The sequence below is a fragment of the Arachis duranensis genome, chromosome 3, assembly GCF_000817695.3.
Source record: "Arachis duranensis cultivar V14167 chromosome 3, aradu.V14167.gnm2.J7QH, whole genome shotgun sequence".
In the NCBI taxonomy this organism is placed as follows: Eukaryota; Viridiplantae; Streptophyta; class Magnoliopsida; order Fabales; family Fabaceae; genus Arachis; species Arachis duranensis.
The window spans coordinates 25,295,601-25,308,639 of NC_029774.3; the positions used below are offsets into that span (position 1 = coordinate 25,295,601).

Consider the following 13,039-nt stretch of genomic DNA (forward strand, 5'->3'; position numbering starts at 1 on the left):
ACCCCCTCCCCCACCCCCCCACCATCATTATCTCATCTCCGCCTCTCTCCCCTTCACCCCACCCTCATCCTCACCACCACCAAAAACAGCAAGAACAGCAGTAACAACAATAGATTCAACACAACTCAAGAATAGCTTTAACAAAAATTCCAGTTAGATATTTCCCCTTCCATAGAAGCTAGATGCCTTACCCTTCTATTTGATTATTCAATTACTAAAATATTTTCCGTTCCCTTACAGTCAGTCCCCTTTTTTACATGTTGCAGGAATATTTGCTAAAATGAAAAGAAGCCTAAAGAAACATTACATAGATATTTCACGTAACTTGTATGTAGTTGCATTCTGTTAGTGTGCCTAATAGAGATTTTGACAAACAATTGTTACACCCACTTTTGCAGATTAGAGAAACAATTTTTGAAAGCTTTCCCTGGATTGATGTCACCTGGATCATTTATTCCGTTATTCCCATATTTAATAGACTTGCCGAGTAAGTTCATATGACCATTCATGTATTGTTTACTTCTACTTTTTCATAGAAAAATGTTATAACTTATTTCTCTTGTATGTTAATGACCTGTTGAGTACCTAACATAATCCTCTTCCTTTATGAAATACGAGTCTCTATATAAAGGCTTGCAACAAGCATGGCATACGTACAGTTGAAATTTTATAATAATGAATTGGGTCATGGACGTGATAAATGCCTTTTCAATAAAGAATTCATGTGGAAAGCTTTGCGTGGATAATTGTGAATTTATGAGTTGCAAGGGGAGTATAGAAAAATTGGCAGCATAAGGTGTCAACGATCAAGTGATAGTGATTGTAGGGTGCAAACCAAAATAACTATATGTAGGATGCCCAAACAAATAGGATAGCAAAAAATACAATTATGCATTAAGGAATAAGAAGATAAAGTTTTGGTCATGTAACAACAAATTAAAGAAAGTAGAAACATCAGTTTTCGCATGCTACTTAATGGAGAAACATAACTCCTTTCCACTTAGATTGTCTAAACACTAGTGAGAACCTAAATTAACCCTTTATTGTAGAATTCGGGAGTTTAAAGTAAAGGAATTATTGAAAAAGTAAATATTGGAGTTGGACCAAAGGGTGTTAGTTAGTTGTGTACCTTGAATCAGATGGAATCCTATGCATAAATCTAAATGGGTAAATACCTTAGCATAATAAAAGAGAGACTAATAATAAGAAAAATGGAATCCTATACATAAATTGAAACAGGTAAATACTTTTACTACTTAAAAAGGCTATCATAAGAAACACTTAACTTCCATGCATCGGCACAATTACATGATCTCTTACATTTTCTTGCCTTTTTTGCCCCCTAGTTTTGGTAGTGGCATTGGAGAGGGTGGAAAAAAGCTCAGGACCACTTATTGGAAATAGCATAGCTTCGATTCAGCAGAATACTGCTCCTAAGGTAATCTTCAATAAAATAAAATTTTGGAAAACAAAAAGAAAAGAAAAGTAGAGTCACTCTTCCCTAAATTTGAAATTTAGGTGAATTTGGCACTTTTTGAATGCAGATGCTACTTGCCCTTATGGATGAAGCCTACACTGGTTCAACAATAGAAGATGGTGGAGGAGATTTTGAATCTGACGATAACAGTGCAATTGATGTATCTGATCCTTTGTTCCTCGAGCTTTTAAAGGATGAAAATGATGGTATCGCTGTATGGTTACCTTACTATCTGTTAAATATTATATTTGCATTATAATTTTAGGATGGTTCTTTAGCATTAAGCTTCTTTTTATGTTTCTAATGTAATTCTATTTTATGCCAGGAACGTCCTTGGTCATCTCCAGTGATGGCAACTCTATTGCAGGCTGCTGCTAATAGTCCTTACTCTGATAGGCTGAAAGCAGTACTTAGCATGGCACCCCATCTTCTTGATGTTTACTTCTCTATAGCATTGCGTGATGTCAACGACTGTAAGTTTTATTCAATCTCAATGTTCATTTAACCTGGTATTGGTGCATTACACTGGGATCGATGAATTCTGTTGTGGGAAATATATTCATGATCTTGCTGCTTTTACAGCTTTCTTCCTCTTTTAAATTTGCAGCTCTGATCTGTGCATTGATTCCCCTTCTTATGTCAAGATTTGCTACCCTATTTCCAGATAAAGTATTTTCTTATGAGGTACTGACTATTTCTTCTCTTATGATTATGACACACTGTTAGAATATCTGTTGAGAACTGGCATCTGACAATACATGAAGCTGCTTTTCTAGTTCTGTAGAGCACAGACCAGCCATTTGTTATTTAGCTTTCTGTAGGAGTACCTTGTGGTCTTAAAAGAAAATTGTATTCTCACAGTTCTCATTAATTTCTTATTTCCATAAATGTCTGTTTTTGTGACTCTTCACTTGAACATCTAAATTTAGTTAACACAATGCATTGGAACCCCCTTGTGTGACTTAGGACAGTTCCACTTTTGGTTACCCGATGTCAATAAGAATTTCTGTTTTATTTTTTATTTTTTTGAATTTTAACATTACATTATATTCTATTCTACTGTGCCTTCAGGTCCGAAACCGGCTTTTGGAGTTTATGCTTTCTACTTTTCAGCATTCTCCAAACTTCATTGCTCTTCTAAAGGTATCTTTCTCACAATATAGTATGTTTTATTTTTTCTTTACGCCAAATATAGTTCAGCCCTTAATTGGGTTTCTACATAGATCTCCTTGCAATAGCATACACTGATTGTGCTATGTGAACATGAAGATTATGTGTGCATGCACACACACATACACATGCACACACACAGAATCTGACGTGATAAAAATATGGTAAGAGACAAACTTAAAAGACGTCCAAATGGGCATGGACATACATCACAAGTATAAGCTTCAACATCAACGCCTTATCCCATTAGGTGGGATCTGCTACATGGGTCAAACGACGCTATTATGCCCTATTGTGTATCATATTTGTAGTAAGCCCATGAATGCTTAGTGTTCACCACCTCATTCAGATATGATAATTGCACTCATCTTTGATTAATTGGCTTGAATTCTATGGTTTAGTATAAGCTTCAATCTTGCCTTATTTTCTTTTACTGTTAAAAATTGTTTTGAAGTTTAAAATAAACTCATTATTTGTGTGCTACTTCTTTTTCCTTTTCAAAATTTAAACGACCATATATGTGTCGTGTTCTGCCACATTGGAGTCAGAAAAAATATGTGAACATTGATAGATTCCAAGTGTCATAGAAGTTTGATATTGACATAATCTATACGTGTACTTGACACCAATATATGCTGCTCATACACAATTTTCCCCCTTTTTCGGCTGTGCCTTGTGTGGTTGTGCCCCATATTGCTTTTTCTTATAATTGCATTTTTATATTTAAAATACTGTTACATATTCCTTTAGTTCTGTGATTTTAGAGCACTTACCATTTCTTTTTTGCAAAGCTTATGCTTGTGTGATTTTATTCCAGAAACCTATAATGGACAGACTTGGAGAAGCTTATGACAGCCCAGAAAAGGTTAGCCTGCAAATATTTTAACTATTTCCCAGAGAGGGATGCAACAAAACAATTAAGGGTTAAGAATTCATTGGATTTACTTTAGACAGAATTGGCATTGCAATTATGCTGGGCCATTGGAGAGCATGGTGGAGGTGGTGAATCTCACAAAGACGAAGCTCGTGAGCTTTTTGAGAGTTTAGAGCTCCTTTTGTATGAAAACCTTTCCTCTAGGTATGGATGTAGGATAAACTTGCTGCTTCACGTGCAATGTTTCTTGGGTACTTGTGTGATGATGTGATCTACTTTCTTTACCTGGAAGTCGTCTCGGCATGACGCAGGAGGTGTCCCTTGGTCCTGATAAGGATAACTACAGACGGTCATCACAATCGAGGCTTCTATGTTTTGTTATAACAGCCATTTCAAAGCTTGCTACACACCATCGCGAATTAGCACCAAGAGCACGTGTATCCTTGGGCAAGGTATTTCAGTGGTTTCATAAAGCAAAGCATAAGAAGGAATTAGCAATTTTCTGCCCTCTAATTAAGGGTCTATATCCCAGGTGGCCCGTTCTCGAATTTCAGATGTGAGGGTGTGGAGACGTGCATGCGATTTCCTGGCTCTGATGAATGATCCTGCTATATGCGCATCCATATTGGGGCCTTCACGGTCTCCAACAGGCAAAGTTGGCAGCATAAATTGGAATCAAGGTGCAACAAAGATGATTGCACACGTTCCTTTTTACATTCTAGGGGAACAAGAAGGTGAGAAATGCTTTCCGTTCATATCAATTGGTTATTCTTTTCAGGTGAACTATCAAAAACGTTTAGTTGCTGACAAAATTATCTATAAACGATTAAAATGACTAAACTTTCTCCAAAGGGTTTAAAAGCATGATAAAAAATAATAAAAAATATATATATAAATTTTTTTTTTTGAGTAACAAGCAATATTTGTATTTGACAAACGGTTTGCAAATTTGATTCGAATTTTTGTTGAAACATTTGGATTACTATTTAGAAGATTTATGCAAAAAATTAAAGCAAAATTCTATCTTTTGATTTTTATTTTTCATTTGTTTTAAAAAAATGTAGGCCACCAATAAAAAGTCGCATAACAAATCGCTTGACGCAAAGTACATAATTTTAATGATAAAAATGTGTTTTTTTAATTATTATTAATGCTTGCAAAAAAAAATTCAAAATTTGATATCTAAAATCCTTTTCGAGAATATATCTCGAATATTTGTTTTTTTTTGTTTCATTTTTAAATCTTGAGTGCATTTTTGTTATTTTTTTCATTTAGAAATAGAGTAATTACCCAAATCAGTTCCAAGAATTTTAAAAGTGAACATTTTAGTCTTCAAAAAAAATTAATACATAGATCAATTTCCAAAGTTTTACTCTGACAGACAAATCAGTTCCTAGTCTATTTTCCGACGGAGTAATTATCCAAATCAGTCTCCAAGGATTTTAAAAACGAACATTCTAGCCTTTAAGGAAATTTAATACACAGATTAATCCCCAACGTTTTTTTTCTAGCAGTCCTTCTATCCAATTTACTTTTACTATATGTCAACATTTATTATTATTAGTTTAGCTTTGTGCATGTGGATGATAACATTAGTATATTAATACACTCTTTTCGTTGGAAACAAGTAAGGTGAATACTGATACTTTGAAATCCAAATTAAAATATTTTCTTTTAATACAAACAGATTTTTTAAAATAGGAAATTGTCGGATTCTTGTTGACAATTTGACATTATGCATATGGAATTAAGTTACAAATTTGACACACTTTTTTTTGTTAAACATGGTTTTTCCACACATTATAAATCAAAGAAAAATAATATATATGCCACATGGATGTGTATGTTAAATTAGTCTAATTATGAAGTAGGAATTCAGTTAGCTTTTTGAGTTAATTGATAATTTGGTGAATAAGTTGAGATTCAAGTGAAAATAGAAGAATAACTTTGATTATACTTAATTTCTAGTTATCACACCAAGTTAAGTTATATTAAATACAAAAATATCAAATGGTTTCAACCTTGAGTTTCTTGTAGAATAATCTCTAATAACTTTATTGAACAACATTATTATTATTATTATTATTATTATTGAGTGACAATATATATATACACTTTTTATATTTTTTATGCAAAAATTCTTTTTATATTATAAATACATACATAAGATTCTAATGAATAAATTTATCATTATTTTTGTCCAAAAAATTATGGTACAGTATTATTGTACAATTAATAATAATAAGAATTATATTTTATTTTACTTTTTTTTATGGATGAGGAACTATTATATCTGACAGAAAAAAAAGTTGGGGATTGATCTGTGTATTAATTTGTCTTAGGGACTAAAATGTCTGCTTTTAAAATTTTTGGAAATTGATTTGGGTAATTATTTTGCCAAAAAATGAACTAAGGACTAATTTGTCTACTGGAGTAAAACTTTGGGAATGTTTTCGTATTAATTTTTCTTGGGGACTAAAATGTCCGCTTTTAAAATCCTTAGGGACTGATTTGGGTAATTATCTTAGAAATATTTTTGTCAACTTTTAATCTTTCATTGGTACTTTAGGTGATTTAATCTTCTTTTTATCAGCATTACTTTCATGTTTTTCACATTTGGAGTACGAAGGGAATTGTATCTTGTTTTGTCATTGCTCAACTCTCCTGCACACTTGCCCGTGCATTGGTGCAATACCTGCTTGTGGCTTGACTATATGAATCTGAATTTGCTGTTTGACTTTGGCATGAACTGGATCACTGTCCCTTTTTCTTCCCCTGATTCCGAATCACATGGAATTTGGCACTTATTTTTTGGTTTCTTTCTTGTTACAGGGCCACCGTTTAATGATTTCTCATTCTCAGATATCCTACCAGGGAGGCGATGAAAGCTATTGCATACCGTTGGGTCAGTTTGATCAATATTGATCACGATCCTCCTATAAGTAGGCTCAACTCTTCTTTTTTGGCTTCTAAAATGGACGCCTGAAACTTAGCACCTCTTTTCTCATCAAAACATTGGTTTGGCTTTTCCACTGGAAAGTAACACACCAATGGAATGTGATTATTGCGTTCCTTTTGGTTGTTTTTCAAAAATTCTCATTCTTTCAATCTCCGTTCAAAGTACAAAACTACAAGGCCAGCTTGTCTATTTATGGGAGGGTTAGAATATTTATTTGAACTTTTCGTTGTAAAATAACTATATTATCGAAATGTTCCAGTCATTATTTTCACAAACTTGTTAAGGCTCATTTTTTAAGAAATGGAGAAGCTCATGGTGTAACACCATGAAATGGAGGCATAGCAAAATATTGCACTGCTATGGGTCAGAGACAAAACGTAACTTACGTTTTGTATTTGTTTATTTTTTTGAATTTTAAAATACACCAAACGTAGCTTATGTTTTGGGTTTTTTTTTTCGGTTTAATACTAAACACAAGTTGCGTTTTACTAAGTTAGAAAAAAAAATTTTTTTGAAGTCCACAAAACGCAGGTTGCGTTTTGTTAACGCAGGTTGCGTTTTGTTACTGTCAGAAATTTTTTCTTGGAAGCCCCAAAACACAGGTTGTGTTTTGTACACAAAATAATATTAAAATTCACAAGTTTGCCTATAAATATGAAGTCCGGTGATGTTCATCTTCATCTTCACTTTTCTTGTTCTTTCTTGCATAAAGTCCTTAGTGGGGTATTTTTTTGGCAGATAACTGTGTCAAAAAAAATAGAGTTAGTTAAGGCTGAAGTTATGGAAGGTGTTGCAAACTTGCGAGTATATTATAACGGTGAGGTTATAACAAATATACATGAAAGAGTGACTTTTGTTTGTGAATGTCCGTTGCCATTTGCCATTCCATGTACTATGGGTTTTGTCGAGTTGCAAAATGGTCTTTGCAATAACATTCAAAGCCACATTTTAAAAAGGGTGAGCAATCTTTTATACAGAAGTCCTGTGCAAGTATTTGGTGGGTTAATACAGTTTCAAATAATACCCATCACTGACAATGCAACAGATGTTGTATATTTATCAACAAACCCGATCTCACGTGCCGATGATAGAGTTGTACGTTGAGTTTGAACAGCAGTCAGGGATGAGTATGGTCGGCGACGAGATTAATGTTGATGAGCTCGGGGATATAGATTGGGAAGAAGATAATAATGACAGTGAAGACGAATTCGAAGCTAACTATGAAGTCGATGACGAAAACGATGATGGAGACTTGGTAGGTAATCCGGCGGTGCAAGATGAAGCAAATGCGATTGTAAGCCAACACTCGTTTGGTATTCCGTCCTTTATGCGGACTCTAAATCTTGAAGCCATGCATGTTCCGGAATTTCCTGAGTATGCGAATACAGGTATGTCATAATTATTAACTGAAGTTTTCTATAGTGCTTATTTTATTTGCCTTGTCTGACTGATGGCGGTGCGCATGTCGTAGGTGAAGGCAACGTTGCGACGGAAGATGACGAGTTTAGTGTTGGAATGGAATTTGGTTCGTGAAAGTCGGTGATATCTGCAATCAAAAGCTACACTATCTCTAGAGGAGTTGATTACACTGTGTATGAGTCTGAGCCGCAGACATTCTATGCAAAATGCAAGGGGTATGGTGCAGGGTGCGACTGGCTTATCCGAGCTAGTTTGATTCGAAAAAAGCTTGTTGGGAGATCAGGAGATACAATGGCAAGCACACGTGCATCATGGGCACGATTTCACAAGATCATGCCAAGTTGGACTCAGACACAATTGCAGATGCCATTAGGCCGTTGGTCAAAGCAGACCCCTCAATAAAGGTGAAGCCTGTTATTGCAGAAGTTCAAGGCAAGTTCAACTATATTGTGAGCTACCGCAAGGTTTGGTTGGCAAAGCAGAAAGCTGTCGCAAAAATTTTTGGTGATTGGGAAGTTTCTTACCAGACTCTGCCAGTATGGTTGAAAGCAATGACAGTGAATATGCCAAGGTCTCGTGTTCAAATTAAAACGCTCCCCGTTTACCATGAGAGTGAGGAGGTTCAAGGTGTAAGAGTTTTGCACCGCGTTTTTTGGAGCTTCTATCCGTGTATTGTAGCATTCAAACACTGCAAGCTACTGGTGCAGGTTAATGGCATGCACCTATACGGAAAATATAAAGGAGCACTTCTGGTAGCAGTTGCACAAGATGGGAATCAAAACATTGTGCCTATTGCATTTGCAATTGTCGAGGGCGAGACAGCAGACGTGTGGGGATTTTTCCTAACCAATTTGCGGAGATATGTTGTTACCATTGATGGTGTGGGTATTATTTCTGACCGCCATACCTCCATCGACGCTGCAATAGCTCGCAGTAACGGTGCATGGTCACCACCAAGGGCGTGGCACATGTATTACATCAGGCACATCGGGTCCAACTTCTTAAGGAGGTTCAAGGCTCCATATTTGCATAAACTTGTGGTGAATACAGGTATTTTAAATTGCTGTTATGGTTCTATTCATAGTAAATTTGTGGCATCTGCTTATGATTAAATGGTTTGTTCAACAGGCTATTCTAGGACGGAGCAGGAGTACAACAAAAACTACCAAAGGCTTAAAGAGCGGGGTGAGGCATATACTCAATGGTGCGATGAGATCGGTGTTGAGAGATGGGTGTTGGCATTCGATGGTGGTCATCATTGGGGACATATGACGACAAACTTGGTAGAGTGCATAAATTCTGTCCTAAAGGGTGCACGCAACCTTCCTGTAACTGCCCTTGTCCAGTCAACTTTTTATCGGCTGAATGAGTTGTTCACTCGGAAGAGTACCGAGGCTCATGAGTGTCGCCGCAACGGATTCACGTATTCAGAATTTGCAACGAAGAGAGTTGAAGAAAGCTTCCGACGTGCAGGAAACATTGTGGTCAACCGGTTCGATAGGCGCAACGAGATGTTTGAGGTTTGCGAAATGCAAGATGGTACCATTTACACTGTTAACCTTGCGCAACGACACTGCGACTGTGGCCATTTCCAGGTCGAGCGACTTCCATGTCGTCACGTGTTTGCATGTTGCGCCAACCAACGTCTTGATTGGCAAGTGTACGTGCACGATGTGTACACGATTTCTGAAATTTGCAAGCTGTATAGAGGCGAGTTCGTTCTGATGGGTGACCCCTCCACGTGGGATAGATACGAAGGAGCGAAGGTGATCGCCAACTGGACATTGAGGCGCGCGACGAAAAGAAGACCGAAGTCAACCCGCTACTTGAATGAGATGGATTCGCGTGATATGCGTGGTCCTCGTCGGTGCACTACATGTGGACGCGAGGGACATAGCCGCAGTCGATGTCCTCAGCGCGCAGGTCCAAGCTCCGCTGGAGGTCATTAGTTGTTAAGCTTTTCAATGTAACTTTGTTTTGACCTACTTTACAATTATATGTTACTTTTTTTGTAAGCTCGTCATGTACTTTAACCTAGTTAACAATTTATAATAAATAAAGTTTTTAACCTCGATATTTAATTTGATAGAGAACAAACATTTTTGATCCAAACAGAGTTACACTGGAACAAAGCTAAATCTGTCATAATAATAAAACTGAACACAATCATCTAAATATAAGATATGACACTGAATACAAATCTGAATACAATGCTAAATACAATATCAACTAGAACAAACTACTTTCTCGGTGCCTTCTTCGCATACAAGGATGGGGTGTATTTGTCCGGAGGCGCAGTCTGTGTCCGTATGTTATACGGATGACCTTGCGACACACCGGCATCAACCCCACTGCCAACGTCAGGACCACCAAAATCTGTCATGCTCGCACCACCAGTGTCATACAAACCGGAGCCGCTCATCCTCGGAGCACTCGCTCCACCAAGATCATACCAGTGCTGCAAGTCGTATCCCAAGTCTCCCTCGTCCCGCTCTGGGTACTAATTCAAATCAAACAATTGGCCGCGTGGTGGTGCGGAAGGACCGGACGGATCTACATCACCGGTCGGATCATCAAAGTCGAAGTCACTGGCATGACCTGAAGTGGCTCGGCGACCACCAGAATGCTGAGATGTAGCAGGCCCTTCCTGCGGTGACAGCGGGGATAGAAAATCTGTATCTCGCAGGACCTAAGAGAAGCTGATTGTGTCAGATCCACCCAACGGACTAAAGTGACCCTCGGCTGGAATCACCAGCTGTGGTATGTAGGGCTCAGGTGCCTGAGGTGGCTGTGGTTCCGGTATATATGCTGCCTGCTGCTGATATGCCGGCCACTGCTGGGCATATGCCGGATCTTGATACTGCTGGGCATATGCCGGATGCTAAAACTGATGGGCATACGCTGGATCCTGAAATTGCTGGGCATATGCCAGATCCTGAAACTGCTGGGCATATGTCGGCATCTGAACCTGGTGCTCATATGCCGGGACCTGATAGTGGTGCTCATATGGCGGCACCTAATTATTAATTAAATACAATTAATAGTAATTACTGATAACAATTTATAACCCTAAACATTGATAATAATAATCATAATACTAGTAATTAATAATAATACATGTTCCTGCTCCTCATGAGGCAGGACTTGCTGCTGAGGGCCAGCTGGTTCTTCCTGTTGCTGTTGTGGTTCATCAGCGCCGACCTCTTCACCTGCAACTCTATCCGATAGACGCAGGTGAATTCCATATTTCTGTGTGTACCACTCGTAGTACACTGGGAGAGGATGAAAGTCAATAATCTCCTCGCCTAACTGCAATGTGTTATAGCGGTCAAATCTCCATCTGTTAACCCATTGACTGTAAATCTCTCCCTAGTCATGGCTTTGTGCCCCTGTCAAGCGCTTGCAGTGATCACGACCAAGGTCGAACGCCGGGCCTGGTGGAAGCTGTTGCATCCTGAACTGTCGTCTAACTCGGTCTGTCGGGTGCCATTCTATGCACTCAAATGACACTAACAGCGACTGGGTGGAGCACATAACCATCTGGGCAGCGAGGAAATCCGGAACCCCAACTCCCATATATGGCCGCCATATAAACTGCACATTAGTTACCAAGAGGCCGATTAGAAAAACTATTATTTTGAATAAAAACATTGAACATTAATGGTTACAACTTACACTGTCAACTCCCATGTCGTAGGCCGCTGTGTATATCTAGTATGTCGGCGCCAATGACTCCACCTAACAAAAAATAGAATAACAATATTAGTAGGAGTAACAAATTAATAATAATAATAATGACAATAACGATAACGATAAAAGTCAATACCGTCGGACAAGTGGAATACCATCATCGCCGAGCTGATCGCGGGGTATAGGTGCCACGACATATGCTCCCACACCCAAACAAAAAGCAGTATCAGTGGGCCATCCATCTCCTTGCAGTTGTATCGTGATGCACGACACAACGATCTGTATAGGTGTGCCAGACTGGCTGCCCCCCAACTGTATGCTGAAATCCGGTGGAAATCACGAAGTAGCGGTAGAAACTTCGAGTTCAATGAAGCCGTTGACTTATCCGGAAACACAACTGTTCCGAGCACGCATAAAATGTCCGCCCGGACATACCGCTCAAGAGACTCCTGAGTATCACATGGCTCGGTGTCTCTACACTGGCGGACCCAAGCAATATTGACCTTCCCCAACACGTGATCTTGCAGACCGGGCTCTCGACCAAAACACACAATGCAGTTCTCCACCAAGAACTGGTGACTGCTGTCTGTTCTACCCATAACAGGCTCTCCATTAATCGGGAGACCAAGAATATAGCTGACATCTTCCAGCGTCACCGTCACTTCACCGACTGGAAGATAAAATGTGTGAGTCTCCGGCCTCCAGCGTTCCACCAAAGCACTCAGTAGTGCAGAATGACCTCTCATTTCGTCTACTCGCAAAACGTGTTGAAACTCAGTCGATGCCAATGTCGTTGCAGCTACTTCGTTAAAGGTATCTGGCAGATCCAATTTTCTTGACAATAAATTTCTGATAGCCTGCAAATAAAAAAATGATAATTATTAAATTCTACATAATATCAATTAATAATTTATTCAAAAAAAATTAACAATAATAAATTATTAAAAAATCATAAGTATTTATTTATTATTTATTACTAGAAAATAATGATAACTGTTAGTCAGTATTCAATAATAATAATAATAATAACAATAACTATAACTATAACTATAACTATAACTATATCAATAACAATAACTATATCATGACTATAACTATAACTATATCAATAACAATAACTATATCATGACTACCGGTACACCAAAACACAATTATTATTCATATTATAGACACAATAATAATAATATCGGTGTAATAAAACACAACTACTATTCATATAATAGGCATAATAATAATAATAATAATAATAATAATAATAATAACAACCAGTAACTAAACAGTATGTATTATTATTATTATTATTATCTTAAAAAATAATCATAAATTATTAATAAATAATAAACAATTATTAAACATTATTTACTTTCCATTAAAAAACAATTACAATTTATTACTATTATTATACAGTATTATTTATTTATTCTTAGAAAATATTAATAATATATTTACA

The 13,039-nt window shown here is 37.3% G+C and overlaps 3 protein-coding genes across 3 annotated transcripts in view; all 3 read left to right on the forward strand.

Moving 5' to 3' along the window:
* LOC107478006 (uncharacterized) overlaps window positions 1-6,918 on the forward strand; it is a gene marked incomplete in the record, with an annotated part of 9,117 nt that extends 2,199 nt beyond the window's left edge. Inside the window, 11 exon segments of the mRNA XM_016098106.3 lie at window positions 399-487; window positions 1,347-1,438; window positions 1,545-1,691; window positions 1,803-1,950; window positions 2,085-2,161; window positions 2,549-2,620; window positions 3,465-3,512; window positions 3,598-3,725; window positions 3,814-3,973; window positions 4,054-4,255; window positions 6,354-6,918. Coding sequence (XP_015953592.1) covers window positions 399-487; window positions 1,347-1,438; window positions 1,545-1,691; window positions 1,803-1,950; window positions 2,085-2,161; window positions 2,549-2,620; window positions 3,465-3,512; window positions 3,598-3,725; window positions 3,814-3,973; window positions 4,054-4,255; window positions 6,354-6,406 — 1,216 coding nt within the window.
* Window positions 6,919-8,166: 1,248 nt separating this feature from the next.
* On the forward strand, window positions 8,167-9,911 carry LOC110279080 (uncharacterized). Its single transcript, XM_052258196.1, has 2 exons — window positions 8,167-8,939; window positions 9,028-9,911. Exons 1-2 carry the CDS (start codon window positions 8,211-8,213, stop codon window positions 9,169-9,171), a joined length of 873 nt encoding a protein of 290 aa, XP_052114156.1. The 5' UTR covers window positions 8,167-8,210; the 3' UTR covers window positions 9,172-9,911.
* On the forward strand, window positions 9,411-9,848 carry LOC127745468 (uncharacterized). The gene has a single exon (XM_052258205.1). The coding sequence runs from the start codon at window positions 9,411-9,413 to the stop codon at window positions 9,846-9,848; it is 438 nt and encodes a 145-aa protein (XP_052114165.1).
* Window positions 9,912-13,039: the final 3,128 nt, after the last annotated feature.

Bases quoted from the DNA above. Each gene is read 5' to 3' on its own strand.
- LOC110279080 (XM_052258196.1), top strand. From the start codon at position 8,211: ATGGGCACGATTTCACAAGATCATGCCAAGTTGGACTCAGACACAATT. The intron at 8,940-9,027 runs GTGAATACAGGT...TTTGTTCAACAG, and splicing joins CATATTTGCATAAACTTGTG to GCTATTCTAGGACGGAGCAG.
- LOC127745468 (XM_052258205.1), top strand. From the start codon at position 9,411: ATGTTTGAGGTTTGCGAAATGCAAGATGGTACCATTTACACTGTTAAC.